This window comes from Tenrec ecaudatus, chromosome 1, assembly GCF_050624435.1.
Source record: "Tenrec ecaudatus isolate mTenEca1 chromosome 1, mTenEca1.hap1, whole genome shotgun sequence".
In the NCBI taxonomy this organism is placed as follows: domain Eukaryota; kingdom Metazoa; phylum Chordata; class Mammalia; order Afrosoricida; family Tenrecidae; genus Tenrec; species Tenrec ecaudatus.
The window spans coordinates 198,150,644-198,177,208 of record NC_134530.1 but is presented as its reverse complement, the minus strand read 5'-3'; the positions used below and the strand labels follow the sequence as shown (position 1 = coordinate 198,177,208).

At 42.2% G+C, this 26,565-nt stretch overlaps 1 protein-coding gene across 1 annotated transcript in view; it reads left to right on the top strand.

Annotated features, from left to right (window-relative positions):
* Positions 1-26,565, top strand: part of COLGALT2 (collagen beta(1-O)galactosyltransferase 2) — a 145,149-nt gene that overhangs the window by 88,037 nt on the left and 30,547 nt on the right. Inside the window, exons 2-5 of the mRNA XM_075540499.1 lie at positions 4,732-4,842; positions 8,289-8,406; positions 13,109-13,243; positions 21,316-21,520. Of these exons, the coding sequence (XP_075396614.1) occupies positions 4,732-4,842; positions 8,289-8,406; positions 13,109-13,243; positions 21,316-21,520 (569 nt within the window). The remainder of the gene's footprint in view (positions 1-4,731; positions 4,843-8,288; positions 8,407-13,108; positions 13,244-21,315; positions 21,521-26,565) is intronic.

Here is a 26,565-nt window from a genome sequence, read left to right as displayed (position 1 = left end):
CAAAATAAAATGAGTTACTTCAAGAAAATAGATTTTCTAATGTTGGATTATCTTAGGCCATGCAACATTGTAGGATGTTACACTCTATTTGCTAATAGCTTTAGATTTTTGTGACCTATTCATCAAAAGATTGATTTGTTATCCTGTTACCGCATCTCTGCTATCTTCAGCAGGTTTATCTATCAATATTGTATCTGCCTTATTAAAGCATTCGGAATTCTTACTCTTTTTCTCCACTATAGTGAACAAGTTATGCAGCAATGGAAAGATCTAGTTGTCAATATTTAGTAAAATTCATTTGGGAAACCATCTGGGCCTAATATTTTTATTCCTTTTCTTTTTTTTTATTTTGAGGATGAGATAATTCTTGAGTGAGGTAATTTTCTATGTTTTGTCAATGGAAATTGTGATGCTTAAACTTTATATCACCAATGGGTTCAATTTTGTTATTATATTTCTTAAGAATCACCTATATTTTAGCTAGTTTTTAAATTTGTTTTTCATTAAGTTGCACAATTACTTTTTAGACCTTCCTAACATCCATTATTTCTTCCCCTTGTCATTTCTTTTTTTAATGTACATTTGCGCAGCCTCTATCTTTTTCACTAGGTTAACTAGTGCCATAACTAAAGTTTTGTTGAATTTTTTAAAGAGTATTTTTATTTATTTATATTTTAATGTTTTTAATGTCATTATTTTCTACCTTAATTTTTTGGCCGAGACTTATATTATTATGTTTGTTGGCTTTAAATTATATTTTTTACTCTTATCTGTTATCAGTGTAATAACCAATAACTTCATTCAGTGATAAACGTTCTCTCATCCCTACCATTATGTTAAAATTTTGCATTATTTTTCTGTGTTAGACTATGTGACATTTACTCCTCTTCCCTTGTCCCACTTTCCTTTTAGTTTTTAGTGTACAATTAACTATATTAAATGCTAGTAGCAGTTTTTTGCCAACATTTCCTAAGTCATATCTTATTTGGCTAAAGAGTCCATGGATTTCTAAGGAATATGGTATTCTTTATTCTTGTGGACTTAAATCTGTTTTTCTATGCCCTTAACACTTGAATGATAGGCTGGTTATAAAATCTTTTATTATTTTCTTTCTTTGGATTGCTTGAGACTAATCACCTGATGATTAGTCTTGCTTTGCCCATTGCTGCTCCAAATTCTGATGACAACGTCCCTCCATCGTTCTTATAGAATTTGTTTTTGAGAAGTTTTAGCCTTAAATTGTCCAGAAAGCCAAGCTTTCTCATGTGTCCCCTACCTTGTACTCACTGCTCTGTGATCAGTGTCTTGGATTTCTGTGACACATCTGCCACAGTGCATGGAACTATCTTGATGCGTTCTATCCACCCACTGTGCCGGTCTGTGAACCTGCAGGGTTCCTGAACAATTTACAGTGCACAGTCTCATCTTGCTCCATCCGCGTGGCTGGTGGGCTTGAACCTCCAACCTTGCTGTCACCAGTCCAACAGTTACCAGGCAGTGCCTTGGTATTAACAAAAGTCATCATTTGCATGGCTGTTGTTAGCTCGCACAGAGTTGACTCTGACTGGGGTGGATCTACATATAACCTTCTCCCTGGGGGATGGACAACAGAAGGGTGGGTGAGGGGAGACGTTGGACAGTGTAAGACATGACAAAATAATACTAATTTGTAAATTATCAAGGGTTCATGAGGGAGGGGGTGCGGAGAGGGAGTGGGAAATGAGGAGCTGATATGAAGGGCTCAAGTAGAAAGAAAATGTTTTGAGAATGATGATGGCAACAAATGTACGTATGTGCTTGACACAATGGATGGATGTATGGATTGTGGTAAGAGTTGTACGAGCCTCCAATGAAATGATTAAATCATTAAAAAAAAAAAAAAAAGAACTCGGTTGCTAACCAATCAGGCGGACGATTTGAACCCAGAGAGAAGGACGTGGCAGCTGCTCCCCTACAGATTGCAGCCTTGGCAGCCCTGGGCGGCACTTCTGTCCTGTCCTGTCAGGTCTCTATGATTTGGAATTGGCTTATTAGCAAGGGCTTAAAGTCTGGCCTTCTTAAGAATATCCTGTAAGTGTCATGGTAGCTTTCTAAGCCCCGCTTGTGCATTGAAGCTTCCTCTACGTCTCTTCATGGCTTGAAAGCTAACTTTTTGTGTCATTGAACAATGAGTGAAGTTTATAAAATATTGCTGTTCGGGCTCTTGTTCATGCACGCATGGGTTTATTTCAAAGAACATGTGTTCCACCATTTCCCTGCAACCTGTGGGTGGCGGGAGGCTTTGTTTTCAGTAAAACCCTTGTATTAGTCTCTATGAGGTGCTTTCAGAAGGATTTCTCCACGGAGACAGTGGTTTCTGAGGGATCTACTGGGCCCGTTAAATTCAAAGCGGAGTTTAACTCAGAGGTGACGGTGTCGGTGACGGGGTTTGGAGTTCCCAGGGGCCAGTCTTGGCAGCGGTTCTCCTCAGACACGGGATGGAGAAGCCGTAAGATAACGTGCTGTCCAATTACTGGCATCACCGCCCCGGTCCTTCTCCAGGGGAGCTAGGGCGGTTCTGCGGGAAGTTTGTGGGGACCCTTCCCCGCCCGCCCTACAGCCCGACCTCGCCCCTTCTGACTTCTTGTTCCCTCAAACTCGAAGAACATGGAAAGGGAACACAGTCTGAGCCCGCCAAGGATACCCAAACTGTCTTGAATGGTGTCCCGTGGGAGAGCATAGATTCCTTGAGGGAGATCCAGAGAGATGATGCTGTCTTCTGAGGGTAACGGCCTCAAGGAAAGATAAACCACGAAACAGCGGCTTCACGTCTTTAACGGCGTTTTCTCTGCTTTTGTAGCAAAATGCTCTTCTTTTTGTTTTAAACGTTTTATACAACTCTTATGGCAATCCATACATACATCAATTGTGTAAAGCACATCTGTACATTCTTTGCCCTCATCATTCTCAAAGCATTTGCTCTCCACTTAAGCCCTTTGCATCAGGTCCTCTTTTTTTCCCCTCCCTTCCCGCTCCCCCTCCCTCATCATCCCTTGATAATTTATAAATTACTATTTTGTCATATCTTGCCCTGTCCGGCATCTCCCTTCACCCCCTTTTCTGTTGTCCTTCCCCCAGGGAGGAGGTCACATGTAGATCCTTGTAATCGGTTCCCTCTTTCCAACCCACTCACCCTCTACTCTCCCAGTATCGCCCCTCACATCCCTGGTCCTGAAGGGATCACCTGCCCTGGATTCCCTGTGCCTCCAGCTCCAATCTGCACCAGTGCACAACCTCTGCTCTATCCCGACTTGCAAGGTAGAATTCGGGTCATGGTAGTTGGGGGGAGGAAGCATTTAGGAACTGGGGAAAAGCTGTATTCTTCATCGGTGAGCAATGCTCTTCTGACTTATCCTCACACCTCATTGTATGAATGTGTCAGTTTGCTTATCTGTCTGAGGCTAATTTAATTTTCCTTCCTTGGTAAAGGCGTGGAGGAGTGGTCTTCTCCTTTCTCCCTGAAAGCACCTAAGAGTTTTAGTAGTACCTGTTTCGGAATGGACTGTTATAGTTTCATTTTCCTGAGAATAAAGTGGGCTTTGTATGAATATTCAATGTCTTTAATTTGGAGAAAATGTTCCTGTATTGTAGTTGTAAACGTGTTTTTCCCTTCTTCAAAGGCTCCGACTTTTTTCTCCGTAGTAGCTTTGCAGAAATGTGGTCTTCTCCTTACCAGTGATTTTGATCCCATTTTATGAAGCCGCAGCCCTGACTGTGCGCCTGGGGAGAAGGCTCAGGCTGGTTCTAGGTCCTGCATGCAGCTCCCCACTCTGTGCAGGGCACCCCCAAACTTTCTGTACCTTGTTAAGTTTGTCAGGCAGATCTGGGAGGATCTGTTTGTTAAACTTTGAGGTTAAATCAGAAACCAGTTTACGATGCATCATTTGCCGAGTTTGAAAGGTACCATATTTCCTATGAAGAGGGAGCCTTGGCGTAGTGGTTTTGCATCGGGCTGCTACCCCAAGGCCCCAGTTCGAGGCTACCAGCTGCTCTGTGGGAGAACAATGAGTCATTTTGCTTCTGGAAATCTGGGAAACCCAAAGAGAGAGTTCCACCCTTTTCTGTCGGATCACCGTGAGTCAGAATTTATTCAATAGCAGTGAGTTGGCTTTTTGTTTTTTTCCCTCATATATCTTATAAGTGATGGTAAAGAAAATTCAGAATAGAACTGTGAAGATATCATAGAGTTAGTTTCACATTGAAAACTTTTATTGTGACTCTCTCTTGGAGTACACATGGTTGAAGCACTATTGACTAGAAACGCTGTAGTAGCCTGAAAAATTCACATGAAATTCAAATGAGATTTGTGATTGCTTACATTGAAGGTGACTGTTAGATATAGTTAAAGCATAGCATTTACATCATAGACAACTGAATAGCTAAGGAAATGGACTGATTTCCAAGACTCATGAACAGACTCTAATTCAATTCATTTTTTCCCATTTGGTTGTTTTCATCTGTTATTACCACAGCTATTTAGTGATTCTACTCTCAGCCAAGACCTGACTGAAGAGCTAATAACACAAAAATAAATTTAAATAGTACCTCTCACTCAGAAAAGCATTGTGTAGTTTGGCCTAGGTGAGAATTGATTTCAAATGGTCCCCCCACCCCCTTCGTTTTGTCTGCTGTTTGTCTTTCCTGCTCTTCTTTTGCTGACACTGCTGAGCCGAGCTCTGCTCTCTCGTGCAGGGCAGCCGCGGACCACAGTGTGGACAACACAACAGCCATACTCAGGGAGTGGCTGAGAAATGTGCAGCGCATGTATCACTACGTCGAGTGGAGGCCTCTGGAGGAGCCACAGTGAGTCTCAAGTCAGATTCTGTAAACTCAGTGTTGACTCTTTCCCCTCAAACAAATGCTCCAGCTTCGAACCCAGGGGACACATGTGGCTTGTCCCGATCCTTTATCTCCTTTTCCGATGAATTAGGAACCCTGGCGGGCCATCAGGTAAGCCTTGGACCGATAACTTGAAGGCCTTCATTTCAAACCCACCAGCCACTCCATGGACACCTGTAAATTCCGTAAGAATTTACAGCCTTGACAATCCTATGTAGGTTTGCTATGAGTCAGAAGTGATGGGCCGGCAATGGGTTCCATTTTCCAAAATCTAATGAGTTATGAAGACCTGTCATTTCTTCCCTCGACAGATTATAATAGTTATCTTCCTTTTTACATCAACCCAAGCCAGCTTCTCATTAGCTCATATGTAAATTACCACAATAGTATATATTTTAACGTACAATTCATATTTTGATTATAAACCTTTTATACCTGAGAGATCACAGTGAAACTCTTGTAAATTATCTATATCCAATGAGCTTTTTCATGTATCATACCCTGAAGATCATTTCATAGCGGTGGATGGGGAACTTCTTCGTGGCTTTTATGAACATTTTCACAGGTTTGCATTGTGTGAATGTGTCATAATTACCTAACAGTTACTCTATCGATGAACATTTAGGTTATTTCCAATCTTAGCCATTGTGATTTATTAGTAACTGTCATTTCTAAGTCATCCTCCAAAACATCTTATCAATTCAATCTATATAAAATATTAGGTGGGTGTCTTCCTCTTTTATAAAGACTCCAGTAAGTTCCGACTACGCAAGAAGCACTGCAGTAAGTGCTACACCCGTCAGGTTTTCGTCAATGGTGCTGTGATGCCATCCCCTTGCACTATGGACACGCAGTGCCATGGAGAACATAAACCTCTGAAGACAGAATTATTTCCTTCTTTGAATTGATATACTTAATGAAACACAGGTGCTCCAGTGAGGGAAAATATATGTGGGAACTATATGTCCTAGGGGCCATGGAAGAATTAAGTAAACTTCCCAAGGTCAAACAATCAGTATAGGGCTCAGATTAAAATCCACGCCAAGAGCCTTAACTCACACATTCCACTCTCTCCACCAACACCTGCACATGGGACATGATGAAGACACAACATTGTGAGCATAGTTGTACATAAACCACAGACACAAAGAAGGACTCCTAGATTCCACAGAAGGGGAAGCAAGGTAGCCCTGGAAGACAACTGACCACATTGCAAACATTTCGTAAAAGGGCGCCAAGAGCAGTAACAGGATTCCACCAGCTAGACTTTGTCTTAAATAACGTAGCCTTTGGCATTCCTAGAGGAAAGAGTATGCCTGTGATTGTAACCAATATGCATTACTTATCAAAATAAAAATTTCATTATCAAAATTTGCTAAGCAAAGACCCGCTTACATAGATAAGCTCCCCCAAATATAAAACCATATAAAAATACATTAGTATTTGGAATATGGAAAAAATGAAATTACAAATGAAAAGCTACAATAGCTTGACAATATTCATTGGAAGATGTTTTATTATTGCAGATGTATATGATTCCATAAACTTAGTCCCCGTCCTTGCACCCGTACTTCTACGGCTTCTCAACAGAAAACCTACATTAGTTTGAAAATTCCATTATGTGTTCTGGATTTTTCTGGTCCCAACACCAGGTCTTGCTCTTGCAAGTTTATTTTCCTAGAAGGTGTTTCCTTTCAGTATATCTGAGACAAGTCCCAATCCCGCCTCTTACAAAGCCTCCATTCCCACTTACTGTGGTTACAGAATCTCACCTCTCAACACTTTACCTCACCCTTTTGGCACAATATACTTAACTAAGAAATTCTTATTTAAATATGTGATTTACGTATTTTTCCCTAAGGAAATTTAGGGTTTGGGCAGCAGCTAGCCAGAACCAATATTTTACATTTCTCCCAGGGCTACCTTCCTGGCAGTCAGTAAATTAATACTTGTTGGGCGCACAGGTGAGTGAATGAGAGCATGGAGAAACTATTGTAACTAGTGCTAGTTCCTCCGGGCACTGGAATGCCAGCTTAAGCTCATCACACTGTAGAACTAGAATGAATTGAGTTTACCTGAATTTCTGCTCCAGTTAAGTCATTGATTGAAAGCCAAATTTGTATTTTAATAACAAATGTCATTCTGGAGGAAAAGAAGAAAGCAAACAAAACTCTATTTTTTGAGTCTGTCTATGTAAGACAGATAGATAGATAGATAGATAGATAGATAGATAGATAGATAGATAGATAGATTAATCCCAACATATGGTTTACACATCAAGAAAAATAACCACACACTTTGAGCATTCTGAACATTTTGAACTTTCCTTTGGAATTTGGAATAATAGACATTAGAGAAATTAAAAATGGCACAAAATGACATTCTGTACCTACCTTGCATCCTGATCATTTTCTCAATAGTTATATTTTGACTGGATGCGTTACATGCCAAGGTCAGTGTGGAAAATATTAGGGAAAGCAATGATTTCTTGGCAAGACATCCATAAAAACATGAACCCAATTGATTGCCATTAAAACAGCCATTGGAGAAGACAACGCAGAGAACTCCAGTGCATTACATAGTTTTCTCAACTTGGTGCGATTGCAGCCATATGGTTTGCTTGCTTGTTTGTTTTGTGTCTGCTTCATTGAGTCCGTTTCAGTCATATTGCTGTGTGGTCGATATACAGCCTGTCTCACACCAAGAACTCTCAACGAGCACCTGTTTGGTGGGGCCAGGGCCACGGGAACATCAATGCGCAAACCAGTAGAGAGCTTTTAGGAAGGTTTTGTAGAGTGTGGCAAACCATTTGCCTATAGGACAATGTAATCGAGTCCTGGCTATTTTGTAAATTTCAACAAAGATTCCCCAAAGGATTGTATAGTCATCTGTTCCATTGCCTCATCTGGAGCAGACCAGCGGACGAGGCTCTGTGGAGCCCTTACTGAGCACGCCAAGAAGTACATTTAAGCTTTGTTTTTCCTGGGAAATTCTTACTCTGGCACTGAAGCATTTCAAAATTTACGTGATGGACAGACATAGAGAAAAGTGTCCAGGAAGAAGTATCTGGTGGTTAAACGGCATGGATTTGCCTCCCGACTGCCCTTACTGGCCTCTCGGTACCTGTTTCCTTCTGTGGAATGGCGAGTCTTACTTCATAGGACTCACGTTGGAATCCAGTGAAAAGATTTCATATAAAGGTGTTTGTGTTTAGTAAACAGCAAGCTACTAAAACTCTCCTAGCACCGATTCCTTATGTGCAATAGAGAGATATAGCAGCAATAACTGGATCTTCTTCGCAAGGTTGCTGGGGGGTTGAATGGGTTAATCCATGTGAACATTTGGGGCACAGCCTGGCATGTGTGAGCACTAGATATATGCCAGTTATGACTACCATCGTGCTCTTTCAGGTCGTATCCGGATGAAATTGGACCCAAGCACTGGCCAAGCTCCAGGTTTGCCCATGTGATGAAGCTACGGCAGGCAGCCCTTCGAACTGCGAGGGAAAAGTGGTCAGACTACATTCTGGTAAAAGCAACGTTTTGCTTTATTGATAGTGGTGGTTACTGATAGCGCTCGGTAGGTAGACATCGCCAGCAGCTCCCTGGGAGAGAGCCTGGGCTTTCTAGGCCTGTCCACAGTCGCGGCCTCGGAAGCCCACAGGAGCTCGCTGTGAAGCAGCATGGAGTCGAGGGCCATGAGTTTGGTTTGGGTGGGTTATCTAAAATGTCCAAATCAGTGCCTGCAAACTAAGAGTATGGAAGCAATCCAAACGATCTCTTTTTTAGGCACCATTGCCTCCTTTTGAAATAAAGGCTCAAGGGAGAACTTGATATTGGAATATCTGGATTTCATGTCAGACCCACTCCTAATTGGCATTTGACCCAAACAGCTCCTGAATCATTTGGTCACTTTTACGTAACAGGCATTTTTTAAAGGGGGTGGTGGTGGGCTGCGTTGTCTTAATTTATGGGAGAATATAGTAGATTAACAGATATAAATGATTTGAATATATTTTTGGAATTTGGGGGAAGGTATCAGAAAATCATGATATTAAATATGACTCCAATTAGCAGCTCCAAACTACATGTCTTTGGTTTTCCTGGGAGTTTGAGAGGACTCTCGCTTGGCCTCCTGGTTGCTCCTGAGTTTGCTGGACTCTAGTGGAGAGTTCTTTCCAGGAGGATGACTCTCCGTCGTTCCTTAGAGACAGTCAAAAGGTGCTAGGCTTGCAGTTAGCAGTCAGTGTTGTTGTGTGCTTTGGCGCTCACTGATCCTATGTCAGTTGGAAGGACAGCTTCCTAAGTAGCTCCCAAGGAACTAAAGTCCCTTTTCTCTTTTGGAAAATTGACAGAAGGCTTTATGAAAAGCAGGCTCTCTACCTGTGCCCTCACAAGTTTATTCCATTTTAGGGGACAAATGTTTAGCACTAGACTATCATACCAATGAAACAAAACCAACATTATTTCACTAAATTTATGGACATCAAACACTCTGGGAAAGGCATGGGGCTGCTAAGCCCCTGGTCAACATTTCAACCCCGCCTGCTCTCTACAGGAGAGATGAGTCTCTCGGTTCCTGTAAAGGTGGAGCGTCTCTGAAATCAATATCGGGTTGTTCTGAGTAAGAATCGACTTGATGGCAGTGGGTTTCTGTCTGTTTACATTCTGTCACTGAAGTTGCCAATTTATAGATACATTTATTTGAACCTGTATCTCTATCCAGCCCCTCAACAACAGAAAAATCAGCACAATGTACTGTTATGCTTTTAACAAAATTAATTTCATAAATGTTTTCACATTTTACTGATAATATTTAACATCATATAACTCAAAGTAAGAAGACTGCTGCAAAGATCTATTAATAATTGGAACTTGGAATGTACCAAGTATGAATCTAGGAAAATTGGAAGTTGTCAAAAATTAAATGGAATGCATAAAGATTGATACCCTAGGCATTAGTGAGGTGAAATGGACTGGTATTGAGCACTTTTAATCAGAAAATCATATGGTTTTCTATGCCAGGAAAACATATGGTTCTGCATTCATTCATTTCTAGATCTGTATTGCAGTGCAGTGCTGTTTGTGATATCTATAACATCTATCTGCATACAAGGAAATTCAGTCAAGAAAACTGTTATTCTAACGAATGCACCAACCACAAAAGCTAGTGATGAAAATTTGAAGAATTCTACCAACACCTTCAGTGGGAAATTGCTCAAACATATTCAAGGGGCATTGATAATTCTTGGCAATTAGTATGAAGAGGTTGGAAACAAAGAGGAAGGAGCAGTAGTTGGAATATATGGTCTTGGAGATTGAAACAAAGCTGGATAGCATTTGATAGAATTTTGCAAGACCAACAACTTCTTCATCTCAAATATGTTTTTCTTCAACAACATAAATGGTGACTATACACACCTACACTTCCCTGGATGGAATACACATAAATCAAATGGACTATACGAGGAAGCCCCCCCCAAAAAAAATCCGGATATTTTCCCAAAGCTATACATGTAAGTTTTTTTTACAAAACAACTTTATCACCTTCAAAGTTCTCTCCATTATACCAAATACATTTGTCAAATCTAAATCTCTGATTCCATTGTTGGAAACATTTTTCAAACTCATCTGTTTGGATGACTGACAGCATCTCCCGCCTTTTTCCTTCCCCTCTTCTTCAGCATCAAATTGCTGTCTTTTCATGCTCCTCTTCATTCACAGAAACAAAAACAAGTCACACGGAGTGAGGTCAGGTGAGTAAGGTGCACGGGGCAAGAGAGGCATGCTGTTTCTTTGTCAAAAACTGGCTCACTGAGATGGCTGCGTGAGCAGGTGCATTGTCATGGTGGCGAAACCAGTCCCCCGTCTGCCACAAATCACACTGTTATGCAATCTTGTCAGAATCTCTAAATAGAAAGCATGATTAACAGTCTGACCTGGTGCAAACAACTCCAAAGGCACTATCCCCCTCATATCAAAAAAATCCAACAAATGAGCATCGGTTTTGGGGGGCACTCCCTCATATATGTGGTAGGAGACAATGGAGCAGCTCTATATTGTGAGCTAAAACCAGGCCAGAAGCTGACTGTGAAACAGATTGTTAATTGTTCATATATAAGTACAGGTCGAAGCTGAAGAAAATCAAAACAAGTCCACAAGAGCCAAAATACAGCCTTATGTATATCACAACTGAATTTCAAAAACATCTGAAAAACAGATGTGACACATTGGCAGGGGAGCAGATGAGCTGTGGGAGGACATCAAGAATATAACACACGAAGAAAGCCAAAGGTCATTCAAAAGCAAGCAAGAAAGAAATGATCAACGAAATAGACTCTGAAACTTGCTCTGAATCATAGAGTAGCTAAGGCATATGGAAAAAAATGATGAAGTCAAGTATCTAGACAGAAAATTTAAAAGGGCAGCTTGCAAAGACAAAATGCAGTATTATAACAAAATGTGCAGATTTGGCACTAGAAAACCAAAATGGAAGAACACAATCAGTATATCTTAAACTGAAAGAACTCAAGAAAAAAATGCAAGATGTTTATTTCTGTTTCATTGACTGTACAAAGGCATTCAAAAGTGTGGACCATAAAAAACTTTGGATAATATTGAAAAGAACAGGAGTTCCAGAAGAATTAAGCTTATGTGGAACCTGTACATGGGTCAAGAGGCAGTTGCATAATCACAACAAGGGCATTCCTGCATGGCTTAAAATCAGGAATGGTGTGCATCAGGGTTCTATGGGCTTATTATACTTATTCAGTCTGAATAAATAATCAGAGAAGCTGGGTTATATGAAGAAAAGTATGACATCAAGATTGGAAAATGGCTTATTAACAATCTGCGATATGCAGAGGACACACCAACATTCTTTGCTGACAATGAGGAGAATTTGAAGCACTTGCTGATGAAGAACAAGGATTACGGCCTTCAGTGCAGATTACAGCTCAATGTAAAGAAGACCACAATCATCACAACTGGATATCATGATAAATGGACAAATCATTGAGCTCATGAAGGATTTCCTCTTTCTTGGACCCACAATCAATGCTCATGGAAGCAGCAGTCATTATATCAAAAGACATTGCATTAGGGAAATCTGATGCCAAGAGCTCTTTAAATGTTGGAGAACCTGCGTGCTATTCTGAAGACTAAGGTGCGCCTGACCCAGCCATGGTATTTTCATTTGCTTCATATGCATGTGAAAGTTGGAGATTTAATAAGGAAGACCGAAGAAGATTCGATCCATTGGTAAAGAATATTGAAAGGATCATGGGCTTCCAAAATCAACAAATAAATCTGCCTGGAAAGAAGTACAGCCAGAATGATCCTTAGAAGCAAGAATAGTGAGACCTCATCCCACTTACTTTGGCCACATCATCAGGAGAAGGACATCATGCTTGGTAAAGTAGAGGGGCAGCAAAAAAGACCTTTGAGAAGATGAATTGACACAGTGGCTGCAACATTGGGCTCAAACTTAAGAATCACTGTGAGGATTGAGTGCTGCAGGACTGAGCAGTGTTTAGTTCTGTTGTGCATTGGGTCGCTATGGGTCTGAACCAACTAGATGGTACCTAACAACAACGGTTTAAATACTAAGCATTTACCACGCAAAACTGTTTGGTAAACAGATTGTCATCGAATGAAAACTTCTAATTATTTATATATGTTGTTGTTAGGTTTATATGTCATATGTTGTTATACATAGGATCTGTTATATACCATCTTATAAATGAATCAATGTTAATATCAACTGCAGTTAACAGGAAACAGCTTCACTGGTTAGCACAGGTTGATATAATATACTTGATACCAAACATCTTCCGGTACCACTTAAATACTGATAATATTCTCTAAAACCTAAAAGAGCTGTTTATCCAGAGTGTTTGGGGAAAGGATCTTTAAGGGCTTGGGAGCCATAAGTATCTGACATTTAAACCATTAACCGAAGTACAGACTGGTCCTGTCTTGATTTGGTTCTCAAGAAGGTAGCGCCAGTTCACAGCCTAGTGCCTCACAGGGCACTGACCACATGCAAGCTGGACTCTTAGGCTTCGACTGGCCGAGTGGTAACCTTGTCAAAAGCTCCCTACCTTCACAGGTTTCAGAAGGGAGGACAAAGGTAACTCATGAGTTTATGACTGTTTCAGAAATGCTGGATGTTTTTGAACCCAATACCGAAGAGTACCTTATCACCTGACATTATCCTTTTCTTTCTCTAGTTCATAGACGTCGACAATTTCCTGACAAATCCAAAGACCCTCAGCCTAATGATGGCAGAAAACAAAACCATCGTGGCCCCCATGCTGGAATCGCGAAGCCTGTACTCTAATTTCTGGTGCGGAATCACACCTCAGGCAAGTCTTGTGGGAAACAAATTCTGATTACACTGTGTCAATGGTTGCCTGCATTCCTTCCTTCCTCCCTTGAAACATGCATGTCATTGTGAGACTAGAGTGAGTATTTTCACAAAAAGATGTAACTCTAGGTTGAGGGCCACAGTGCAATGGGCTGCTGTGTATAAATTAATTGTGATGAAAATATTCTAATGAGCTTTCCCTTAGAAATGTTAAATTAACTAACACAACATACCGGAACATATATATATATATATCCCTCTTAATTTAAGGATTTGGGGGGAAAACTAGGTTTTTTGTTTCATTATAAATGAACATAGATCCTCTGGGACATGGGGGTACAGTGAACGATGTGTCCCTTTGCCTGAGCACGCCTACACAGGAGGGTATGCTGGGCCCATATATGGTTTCCCATATGGGCTCCAATAAGTTTCTTCCCTTTTGCTTAAACAAATAAATAAATTAACATAGAGAACAAGAGAAAGATTTTGAAATGGACAAAATCAAACAAAACTCAGGTGGATCCCCTCCACTGTGACAACACCACCGGGAGCAGCTTGGTCGATTTTTAGTAAGTATGTATCATCAGCCAGCTGTATCAGCTTGAACCGTATTTAAGTTGCTTACATTTTTAACTATTACAGCCATTTTAATCAATATAAGCTTTTCTTCATTTGAGTTTTTTTACATAATATTGCACCTCAGAGTGGAATTTCTGAGCATAGATATTATTAGAACCCTTCATTCATTCATCGAAGCCCTGGTCATTCAGTGGTTACTCATTGGGTTGTGATCTACATGGGCAGCTGTTTGAAACCACCAGCAGCTCAGAGTGGAGAAAGACTGAGTTTTCTACTTCAGTTAACCTTTACAGCCTTGGAAACCCACAGGGGGTCACTATGAGTCAGCATTAACTGATAGAAGATATATATATATATATATAGCAGAGAGATAAAGCTTCCTACTCCCATAAAGATTTCCCGTCTCAGAAACCCACAGGGGAAATTCTACTCTGTCCCATGGGGTCTCTAGAAGTCAGAATCAAATCAATGAGAGTGAGGGTTTTTCATTTATTTACTATATAGTGCCATATTACTCTCCAAAAAGTTGTAGTAATTAAAATTCCCTGGAGAGTGTGAGTCTGAAAATGTTCAATATCTGTCCTCTCTTTTCCAAAATGAAATCTTCAAAGCCTAAAGGTCTGTTACTGGATATACTTACTGCGGGGTATCCTCTGTGTGTTAATTAAGGAGACAAACTCACTGCCATTGAGTCAATGCGAACTCATGGCGACCCCATGGGACAGGGTCAAACTGTCCCTGTGAGCTTCTGACTGTACTTCCCCAAGGCAGTAGCCTCGTCTCTCTTCAGCACATCAGCTGGTGGTTTCAAACTGCTGACCTTGAGGATGGCGGCCCACCGCATAACCCGACCCCGCCAGGGCTGCCATAGTGGTTACATATTGGGCTGCAAGGTCAGTAGTTTAAAGCCACAAGCTGCTCTGAGGGAGAAAGACGAGGCTCTCAACTCCCATAAAAAGTTACAGTCTTAAAAAGCCGTAAGGGCTGTTCTACCCAGATCTGTAGGGGCACGATGAGCAGGAGCCAACGTGATGGCAGCGAGTTTAGTCAGAGAGAAAGCTGAGCTAGAGACACCAGGATGGTAGATAGCAATGTAGGGTGAAGAAGTGCTCGTGGGGGTGGGCTGGGGGCTATGTTAACTGTATTTCAAAGCTGAAGGGCTGCAGTTTAAGTCTCTCTTTTCTATTTGTCTTGGTTGGGATGAAGAAAAGGTGCTAGTTACGGGCTGTTCAGCGTTTAGCAACTGGTGTAGGTAAACAACAACAACAAAACAAAACCCTGACTGGTAGCTTTGCCAGTTGTCATGGTATAAACAGTCCCACCATGACTGACTCCTGCTACCAACTCTACATCAGTTAGCTTGGCAGTGATACTGAGGTTTTGCTTGGACATCACCAACAAGGGCGAGCTCGCCTAATGACCATATTCTAGGAAGTCTTATTATCTGGGCTTTTGCTTTAATCATTAAAAGCAAATAGGGAGAAATGTGCTCACTTACTTTGCATCATAAAAGTAAAATGAGCAATTTAGCGTGTCATGCTAATTTTCTACTCCTCTTTCTGACTTTCTATTAGCCCCACCCCACACCCCAATTAGATTTCTGCAGGGGCAACAAGAGAAATGGCTGTTTATTTCTTAAGTCCAAGGCAGGCCCTGATCTCCAGAGTCTTTAAACACATCCTGAACAGAATCCCCCATTGCTGTGTGTTCAGAGAATGGGCACTGTGACAGAGAGCATTCAGTTTATGTGGAAAAAGGAAGAAAGGCCTGACATACATCCATCACCTCCACCCGTCTGCAGGAGGCATATTGATTCTCTCTCTCTGCTTCCCACCCTGCCCTCACCCCGAGGAATCCAGTGGTTCATCATTACCATGAATTTTCCGACCTCCTCACTTTGAGAATGTTGTTCCCAAGGAGTGTGGAGTTTTGTGCGTGGCATGGGTTCACTAGGCAGCCCATTAAGGAGCCGGACTTCCCTGTGTCCATGGCCAGAAAGGATCGTAAGCTGAGGGGTTAAAGAGAAGCCACAGAGGCAGTTACTAAATCCTTGAATTAATCACTAATATAAATGAGGGTAATCATTTAATTAAAATTAGAATAATAATTATGCGTTGAGTTGCGGGTTTCCAACGACACTAAACCTTATCGCATGTAGATCTACTAATGTGGTTCTGTGAGATAGATAAAGCAGCTGTTATCCCTTTTTTCAGAAAAGGAAACGGAGACTCGGAGAGCACGCGGCTGTAAGGGTGTAAACTCACATCTTGTGATCCTTCTACCTGACCATGAGGGCAGTGTTAGGGTTAACTCAGCTAGAACGCTATTGCAGACACTGGGATAACAACAAAAATGAGAAGAAACAACTCTAACCCTCTCTTAGTCCTTGGAATGTTGGAACAGTGGAAGTCATCGCAATGAAATCAAACCCTGAAAAATCAATATGGACCGATATCAGCACTTTAAGTTGGACATTCACTTGGTCTATGCTAAAAATGACAAATTTAGAAGGAAAGTGTCACATTCATTGTCAAAAAGGGAATTTCAAGATCTTCCCTGGAGAAAAACAGTCGGTGATAGGATAATATTCACTCACCTACAAGGAAGACCATTAATATGATTATTATTCAAATTTATGCACAAACTATTAATGTCCGAGATTCAGAAATTGAAGCTTTTTTTTTAACCAACTTTCTCAGACTGAGATTGAGTAAACATGCAAAAAAGATGCACGAATAACTATTGGTGATTGCAACGTGAAAGTTGGGAACAAAAAGGATCAGTAGTTGGAAAATATGACCTTGGTAATGAAAATGACACTGAAACTTAGAGAATTTTGAAAGACCAACTTATTCATTGCAAATACCTTTTCAACAATATAAATAGTGACTAGACACATGCACCTTGCCAGGTGGAATAAACAGGAATAAAATCAACTACAGCTGTGGAAAGAGACAATGGAGAAGCTCAGTATCATCACTTAGAACAAATCGAGTGCTGACAATTGCTCATATGTAAGTCCAAGTTGAAACCAAAGAAAATTGAAACAAGTCCAGAAGAGCCAAAGTACACCCTGAAGTTTCCCATCTGAATGTAGAGATCACGTCAAGAACAGATTAGACACATTGACACCAAGGACATCAAGCATGAGCAAAACAAAACATCATTAAGGTAACAGGTTAGAAAGAACCAAAGTATATGTCCAAATACACTCAAAGACCTGCTCTTGAATGTAGACTAGCTAAAGCAAATGGAAGAAATTATAAAGTAAAAGAGGTAAGCAGACCATTGCAAACCCCAGCCTGAGAAGACACAATAAAGTTTTCAAAGAAATGTGCAAAGACCTGAAATTTAAAAAAAAAACAAAAAGTTAAATAATGTCAGGCATTTCTTAAATAGAAATAATCGAAGAATAAAAATTAGCTTTGAGTTCCAATAGTGAAGGATTCTAGAGGGAAAAAAAACTCATTCATTGCCATCAAGTTGATTCTGACTCACAGTGAACTTACAGGACAGGGTAGAGCTGCCTGTTTGGGTTTCTGAGACTGTAACTCTTTATGGGAGTAGAAAGCTTTGTCTTTTTCTTGAGGAGCAGGTGGTGGTTTCGAACTGCTTAACTTGTGATTAGCAGCCCAACATGTAAGTACTATGCCCACCATTGACTCACTGAACTGACTCAATGGCACCTAACAGCAACAACAACATGGGCAAATGCTGACCCCAGGAGGCATCAAAAGAGAGTGGAAAGAGCATGATGCTCCGTGGAAAAGACCAGATGGTTCCTGGGTACCACTGTGAGCCTCTTTGGAAAGGATAACAGGAGAGCCTGAACAGAGCAGGGCAAGTGTGGGAACAGACCTCAAGATCACAAAAAAGATCACACTTTTTGATCCGATAGAGACTGACCGAACCCGAGACTTGTGCTAGTCACTCTTGGGCCTGGAACTGAATTCATCCGTATGGCTCAAATTTCAGCCAAAGTATAGACGGGGCTGTAAGAAGGCAAATAGTAGCACAAGGGAGGAGCACTGTCTTAGAACAATCGACAATAGACCTAGAGCAGGGGTTCTCAACCTTCCTCGTTCTGCAACGCGACCCTTCCATACAGCTCCTCATGAGGGTGACCCCAACCATAACATTATTTTCGTTCTACTTCATCACTGTAATTTTGGTACCATTATGAATTGGATGACCCCTGTGGTGAAAGGATCGTTTGACCACCCAAAGGGGTCGTGACCCACAGGTTGAGAATGGCTGACCTAACGGGTATCCCAGGGCTAAAGCTGAGAAGGTGGGAAGAGACCGAGAAGACTAAAGAACGGGAATAGGAAATAAGGAGGAAAGTGGGGAGAATGCTATTATAGTGTGGAGGCTGCAATCAATGTCAAAACCAACGTGTATGGACTGTGAACTGGAGAGACTTTTTTTTCTGCATATTTTCACCCAACAACAATAAGATGTTTTCAAAAGGGCCTTTTAAAAAGATGAAAGGAATATATGGAGTCATTGTACCATGTAGAATAGGCAGATGTTCAACCATTTCAGGAGGTAAACTATGATCAAGAGGAAGTTGCATTAAGGACAGAGCGCAATGAAGGCATTGTGAAAATGAGCTCTGGGAATCGACAGACTCCCACCTGAGGTATTTCCACAGGTGGGTGCAACCCGCTTGTCTATGTCAGGAAATTTGAAAGGCAGCCTCCTGGAAGAGGTTTGTATTTGTGTCCATTCCAAAATCATTGAATAATATTTTTATCATGCACAAGTAAAGTTTTGTTGAAGATACTTTTAAAATGGCAGCATTGTATTGACTAAAGAGATGTCAGAAATTCGAGCCGGTTTCAGAGGCAGACTTGGAATGAGGGCAATCACTGCTGGCATCACACAGATCTTGGCTGAAAGCAGAGCATATCCATGTGCTTTGTTGAATATGATAAGGCATTCATTCAACTGTGTGGATCGTTTTCTTAAAGTATGATGACGTTGCAAAGAATGGGAATTCCAGGACACTTAATGTGCTCACGCATATAGACCAACTACAAGATACACAGACCAAGAGACAATTATTCAAACCAAACAGCAGGACACTGGATAGTTTGAAATCAGGAAAGGGATGCATTAGCGTGGCATCCTTTCATCATGCGTGTTTAGTCTGTGAGCTACAGTACTCTGAGAAACTAGACCATATGAAGAAGAAGGTGGCATCAGGATCAGAGGAAGCTCATTAACAACTCATGCAGGTGACACACCTCGCGTGCAGGAAAAGAGAGGACACGTTACTATGATTAAGATCGAAGATTTCACTGTGGACTCCACTTCAGCATAAAGGAAACAAAAAGCCTCCCAACTGGACCAATCAGCAAACAGATTTGAGTTCACTTGGATCCACAATAGGCGCCCATGGCAACACTTGTCAAGAACTCATCAACTTATCGCCTGGGGCAAACCTGCTGAATATGATCTCTCAAGAGTCTTTAAAAGGGAAATGTCGCTGGGCCTGAGCCATAGCACTGTCAGTTGCCTTATATGCAAACAAAAGCGGGACAAGGGAATAGGGAAACTAAAGAAGAATCCATGCATTTCAATGTGAGGTTGGCAAAGAGTGTTGATTATTATGATGGGCTGCCAGTAAAAGAGGAAAAATTCCTGTGTTGTAAGAGCACAGCCAGATTCTATGATGCTCACCTTCCGGACACAACTGCTAAGACAAAGCGGGTGCATAAGCAAATGTGGTGAAGAAAGCTGATGGTGCCCAGCTATCAAACGAGATAGTGACTGGGGTCTTAAAGGCTTGAAGGTAAACAAGCGGCCATCTAGCTCAGAAGCAACAAAGTCCACATGGAAGAAGCACACCAGCCTGTGCGATCATGAGGTATTGAAAGGATCAGGTATCAGGCATCATCAGAACTAAAAATCTTATCATAGTGAATTGACCGGGGGTTTGTGGAGTAGAGACCCAAAGCCCATTTGTAGGCCACTGGACATCCCCTTACAAAAGTGTTTCGGGAGGAGATGAGCCAGTCAGAGTGCGGTGTAGCAATGATGAAACATACAACTTTCCTCTAGTTCCTAAATGCTTCCTCCTCCCCCACTGTCATGATCCCAATTCTACCCTACAAATCTGGCTAGACCAAAGGGTGTACAATTGTACAGATAGGAACTGGAAATGCCAGCAATCCAGGGTGGATGATTCTTTCAGGACCAGTGGTGGGAGGGCAGGGGGAGTTTGGGTTGGAAAGGGGGACCAATTACAAGGATCTACATATAACCTCCTCCCTGGGGGCGGACAAGAGAAAAGTGGGTGAAGGGAGACATCAGACAGGGCAAGATATGACAAAATAATAAATTATAAATTATCAAGGGTTCATGAAGGAGGGGGGAGTGTAGAGGGAGGGGAGAAAATGAGGAGCTGATGCCAGGGCCTTAAGTGGAGAGCAAATGTGATGAGGGCAATGAATGTACAAAAGTGCTTTACACAATTGATGTATGCATGGATTGTGATAAGAGTTGTATGAGCCCCTAATAAAATACTTTTTAAAAAGGTATAGCCAGAGTGTTCCTTAGTAGTGAGAATGGTAAGACTTCATCTCAGGTTCTTGGAACTTGTTGTCCGAAGCAGCCAGTTCTTGGAGAACTTCATGGTTGGTAAAGCAGAGGGGCAGGAAAAGAAAGGAGGAAACTCAGTGAGATGGATGGGCACAGTGGCTGCAACAACGGGCTTCAAGATCAGCGATTGTGAGGGCGGTGTGGGACCATGTAAGGTTCCGTTCTGTTGTACATAGGTTCACTGTAAGTCGGAGCCTCCTAGATGATGTCTGACAACAACAACAGCCTTATTTAACCTCTCAGACACAACCTCAGAGAGCAGTGCTACCCTCCTAGATTTAGAAATGGGGACATAGGTCCAACCAGGTTGAGCTGACTTTTCAATAAATGACTGAGGTTGGATTTGCGTTCAGGCAGTTCGACATCAAGGTGATGTTCTCACCACTCTCCCCCTAAGGGAGTGATTGGTGTCCTTGAGTGGAGCAAACAGCCAAGTGCTTGACTACTAGTGGGAAGGCTGACACTTTGACCCCCGATGGCCTTGCCTGCTAGGTCTGTTCATCTGCTTCCTGTAGACCCTGCAGAGAAGTTCTACTCTGCACCCATGGGGCTGTCTTAAGTGAAACTCTGCTGGACAGCAACTAGCAATAAAAAACATGTATTCATATTCCATTTTCAATCTTCAATTAACGTGAAATAAACGCTCATATCATTATTAAATCAGCTACATGAAAACGGAAGTCGTTTTTGAAATCAGGATCCTTGACTGCTGGTTTGTAAGTAGAGAGCATTTCATGAGAAGTCCTAGGGCCAAGGAAGAGGTGAAGTGGCTTTGTTTCCATCACTGGGGGCCGGCTAAGGAAGAATCAGCCTAGATAATGACTGGGGTGGGGGGCGGCAGCCCTCTGGTCAAAGAACGTAGCCAGCTCCCTTACTCTCCTACAGGGTTTCTATAAGCGGACCCCAGACTACCTTCAGATCAGAGAATGGAAGAGGACAGGCTGCTTTCCTGTCCCGATGGTCCACTCTACGTTCCTCATCGATCTCAGGAAGGAGGCCTCTGACAAGCTGGTGTTCTACCCCCCACACCAGGACTACACCTGGACCTTTGACGACATCATTGTCTTTGCCTTCTCCAGCAGGCAAGCAGGTACTGTTGGGGTGAGGTTTCACTGCCTCCATGGAAACACAACAAAAAACCAGTTCCTTTGCTTTGTGCACTTTAGTAGAAAACCTCTGTTTAAGGAAATGCAGGCACTGTTCAAGGCACTTCATTTTCTACTGTAACCTTACTTGTAAGCTCTCTGCGGTTACCACTGGGACGCCAGTGACCAAGAGCCGGGACTCGGAATTCAGTGGCTTTGGGGGAGCGGACAGACCAGGCCCAGGGAGAAATAAGGCCTGGGGAGGTGACTGGTTTTCTTTGGTGCTACTGAAATGCTGCTATTCATGATGGGAGTCCCCAAACAAAATTGGTAAAGAGCTCAATTGAAATTGATTTCTTCTCCAAAAAGTATGGGGGCCACAGAGGCAGCCCTACCCTGCCAGGTTGGTCACTATGAGTTGGAATGGACTCAGTGGTACTAAATTTGTTTTGTTTTGCTTTTGGACTGGGAACAAAATTAATTTGTTTGTTAAAGCCAAAAAAAGGGTCGGGGGGCGGCTCTGAATCATAAAATCAGAGACTCAGGCCTCTTCTATATTGCTGTTGAATCTATTTTTAATTCAAACAACTCCATGCAACAGAGCTGAAGTTTCTTAGGCTGCCCACAGAGTTTCTTAGGCTGCCCATAGAGTTTCTTAGGCTGCCCATAGAGTTTCTTAGGCTGCCCATAGAGTTTCTTAGGCTGCCCATAGAGTTTCTTAGGCTGCCCATAGAGTTTCTTAGGCTGCCCATAGAGTTTCTTAGGCTGCCCATAGAGTTTCTTAGGCTGCCCATAGAGTTTCTTAGGCTGTCCATAGAGTTTCTTAGGCTGTCCATAGAGTTTCTTAGGCTGCCCACAGAGTTTCTTAGGCTGTCCATAGAGTTTCTTAGGCTGTCCGTAGAGTTTCTTAGGCTGTCCATAGAGTTTCTTAGGCTGCCCACAGAGTTTCTTAGGCTGTCCATAGAGTTTCTTAGGCTGTCCATTTGGGGGGATCAAATCTCTAGGTTTTTTCCCATGGAGCTACTGGGTGGGTTCAATCTGCTGACCTTTTGGTTAGTAGCTAAGCAATAAATTCTGTACCACTAGTGCTCCTCTATCATGTATGTGCATATTTATATATTTAACACCATATTTTATATATAAGTACTATATGTATAATGTCTAGATGCATTTTTACACACATACCTATATACACAGAGAGAGGTTTATCTTAAGGAATTGGCTCATTCGATTACAGAGGTCTGGAAAATGCCACTCTGTAAGTCAAGTGACAGGCTGGAAATTCCTGCACTATTGTGCCCCAAAATCCTTAGGTCAAAGCATGAGGAGTCCTGGGAAAGTGTCTACCTGTATGTACAGGTGGAACACAGCTTTTACATGCTAATGGCCTCTAAGTAATTGGGTGAGGCCCACACACGTTATGGACGTTTTACTTAAGGCCAAGCGATTTAATCTTGTATAACAGAAATTTAACTCATGTTTGGCCAAGCAACTGGGCACCATAACCCAGCCAAGTTGATGCATAAAAGCAGCCACCACAAGGGGAAACCCCTGTCACTTCCATGACTATCCCAGTGACTGGATGTCTGGTACTGAGAGGTTCAGCATGTCTTCTCTACCCCATGCAGTCACGGGTCTCTACCCCATCGCTGCAGAAGGAAAGGGCGGTATTCCTGCTGTACTCCCTGAGATCAGGCTTCAGGCGGAGCTGATGCGCACACATTTCCAGTGGAGGATCGACTTTCGATGGAAAAGCTGTTTCTCATATTGCACACGTAGTCAAAGCCAAAAACCAAACTCACTGCCATCGAGTCTATTCCAACTCGTAGAAACCCTGAGGGAGGACATAATTCACCAAAACCGTTCAAGAGAAACGCCTTCAACCCTGCAGGAAAACTTGATACTCAGTATAATTCAGACCTTCCTGGCCGAATCAAGTCTCATTACCAGAGTGCCGGAAGCTTCACCAGTAGCAGAACTGGGTTTAGAAACAACCACCACCACTCCCCAAAAAAGAAAATGAAATTTACTGCCACCATATTAATTAGGGTGTAATAAAAACCATACAAAGACCCCAGTGAATTAAGGCAGGTTGTTGGCAGCTGGAGCTGTTAATAGCAATTCAAGCTACAACTCACTCAGCAAAGGGCATCCCCAAAGCTGTGGCTGTCCTCTCCCCTCCGAGTCGTATTTGCTAGAAATGAGCGTGGATGGTGGAAACTGGAAGGCTGGCTTTTCCCTATGGCAGCTAGAGTGACTTAGACCCTGTGGCCGAGTGCAGACATTTTTTAGGCCTTGGGCCAGGACAAAAGCAAGGTTCTTCTTCTCAGGTGGGTTGGAGGTGTTCCTGAAGGTGCTGGCATGGGCGGGAATGGAAGTTGTGTCTCAGCTCAGTCAGTGATTTGTTCTGACCGCTCCAGGACAGGAAGCAGAGTTTAGGCTTTCTCATTCCTTCAAGTTGTGCCAGTCCCTCGGTTCAGCACTTGAAGTGGATGATGCTCAGGAAGGTGGGCTGTTCGTAATCACCGTCACGGTCACTGCCCAACAGAGTCTCCCTTTTAAGTCGTTGCACAAAGGATTATTGTGATACACACACACTACATTATCAGGATTTTTTAAAGCTGATAATTGGATATTTGGGCTAGAAAATTGACACAGGCTGGGCAGGTATTTTTCAACTCTGCTCTCGCCTCTTGACCAAGACTTCATGCTTTATTGGCCAGACTTTCCACAGGCCTTTCTGGAACATTGAAAGTGGGTACCTTCCAGGATGGTGATTCAGTTGTGAGAAGAGAGATAGAAAATGAAGGAGAGAATCAACCCCTAAATCTGTACTGTGGTGTCTAGCATTGTGTTAGACTCTTTGTCAGCTGAGGAGATACTGACCTCCCCTTGTGGAAACAGCTAACAGGATAAAGCATTGAAAGTCAAGGACCAGATTAGGGTGCAGACTGGGACCAGGACCAAAATCAAGGCAGGGAGTAATCACTGTCATTTGATGAATGAATGAGCTAGCCTTCCTGATGGTTAGGTGATCCTATGGTAGTCCTTTGATGTATCTTGAAGTATTTTAAGGAGAGACTTGGATGAGCCTGGGAGTCATGTTAAGCCTGAATATCCCTTGGATGTTCTCATTTTGGGTCCCAAAAAAACATTTTCCCTTCCTTTGAGATCTTGATGGAAGATGGCAAATGCTTTTTCCCCTCAGTCTTACAAAATTCCCTAGCTGTGTATCCTCTATTGAAATATAATTTTTAAAGTACCCCAGAGGAAACAAGGGTCTGCCTGTCTAACCACAAATCGTGGTCCTTAATCTTTTTCTCTGAGGCGGAGGGCCATTACCACGTATGGGTGACAAGTGAAGGGGCAGCCACAGGGTGCCGGTTTGCCAGAACTTGCTAACTCAATAGAAGAGAGCATCAATCATGGAAGGTCCCCGAGGCTATTATGAAGCTGGGTCAAGCATTCCCACCCCATTATGATCAGTGGTGCAGACTTTACATCCTCTCCACCAGAAATATCCCCAGCGGGGTCAGGCAGTCACCTTCCAGATGACTCCTGGGAAGTCAAAGGAGGCAAGAGCTGAGGGCTTGCATTTGACCCGAGTCACCAATCTCCGTTTCTCTGAACTTAACTTTCACTACCCGAACTGAGATCATCACTGTCAGTCTAGGTGTCAGAGGTCTGTGTGGGCTCAAGGAAATGCTTGTACCTTCAACAGAGAAGCGCATTCCTTCGAAGCATATGATTCTTCTTAACTGAAACATCGTTTTTTCTACCAGCAACTTTTGGTGTCTGAGCACCTGATTCCTCCAGAGCGTTTGTCTCATTGTAAAAACACTTCATCCTTATATGTATTTTTTTTACTAGTCTGTGTACATTGTTAAAAGAGCTCAAATATTTCCCCAAGGTTTATGAGAAAATTAACCTGGACAACAAACACCCCCTTGTCTGGAAGGCAGCCCCTTTTATTGATCTCTTTCGGGGGATTATACATGAGGGGGCTTCAAAGAGTTTGTGGGAAAATTCTGTTTTATACCCTTTACATTTTTACACAAACTCTTTAAAGCCCACCTTATGAACACATTATTGAACATGCTTGCTTCCTTAATTCTTGATATAAAAAATGTGGTCTTCTCTATTGAATACTATAAAATATGTTCAATATTCTTTTGTCCAGCCCTGCCCCCATCCCATGCAAACATATTCGTCCCATCACCCGCCCTCCCAATATAGCTGTGTAGTAATTACGATGAATCTTTTTCCAGTGCTTAAGTCCTAATCATGGACACCAAATTCTCAGCTGAACCGCGTAGCACACAATGGCTAGATTTCCTCTCATGTTTAACTCTACAATCGCCTTTCTGGGAGTTGAGTTTTATTGTGACTAACGTCATCCCAAGTAAATAGCTAGTTGTCTAAAACTCCTCTTAGAATGCTCAGATGTATCCGTTTTTCTTATTGCATGCTTGTAAAGATGTCTCTTCTAGAATCTTCTGAGGTCTTCTAATCTGATTGGTCAACAGGTGCCAGCTGACTCCTTTCTCTGCTCTTTGGTTTGGATTCTTGTGTTTTCCATCCCCCAAATCTTTCTCATTCTTTGTAATAGTCTCCTCTTCCTCCTTTTTCTTCACGTATTTCAGTAAATTCTTGAGAAAAGTAATAGGAAGTCAACATTTTAGGAACTTGCATGCCTAAAATGCCTTTTTAAAATACCCTCACACTTGACGGATAGCTTGGCTCGGTATCTTATTCTTACTTTTACTGAAGCGATGGAAAGTTAAATAGTAAAATCATGTAACTAATTAAGGGAGAGTCACAATCAAAACATTACATGTTGCTCCTCCCCTTCCTGAATCCGTCACAGATTTGCAAGAGGATGCCTTTTGGTCTGAAGTTCCCCAGAAGTATTCGAGTGGGCAACCAGCAGAGCCTGTGAGATGGACATTTATTCAAAGGCGAGAAGACCGGCAGGGCTAGGTGGACCACACCTGAGCAGTGGGGATAGTGGTCCTTTTCTTTTCCTGTTCGTGTCTGTTCATGACATGAG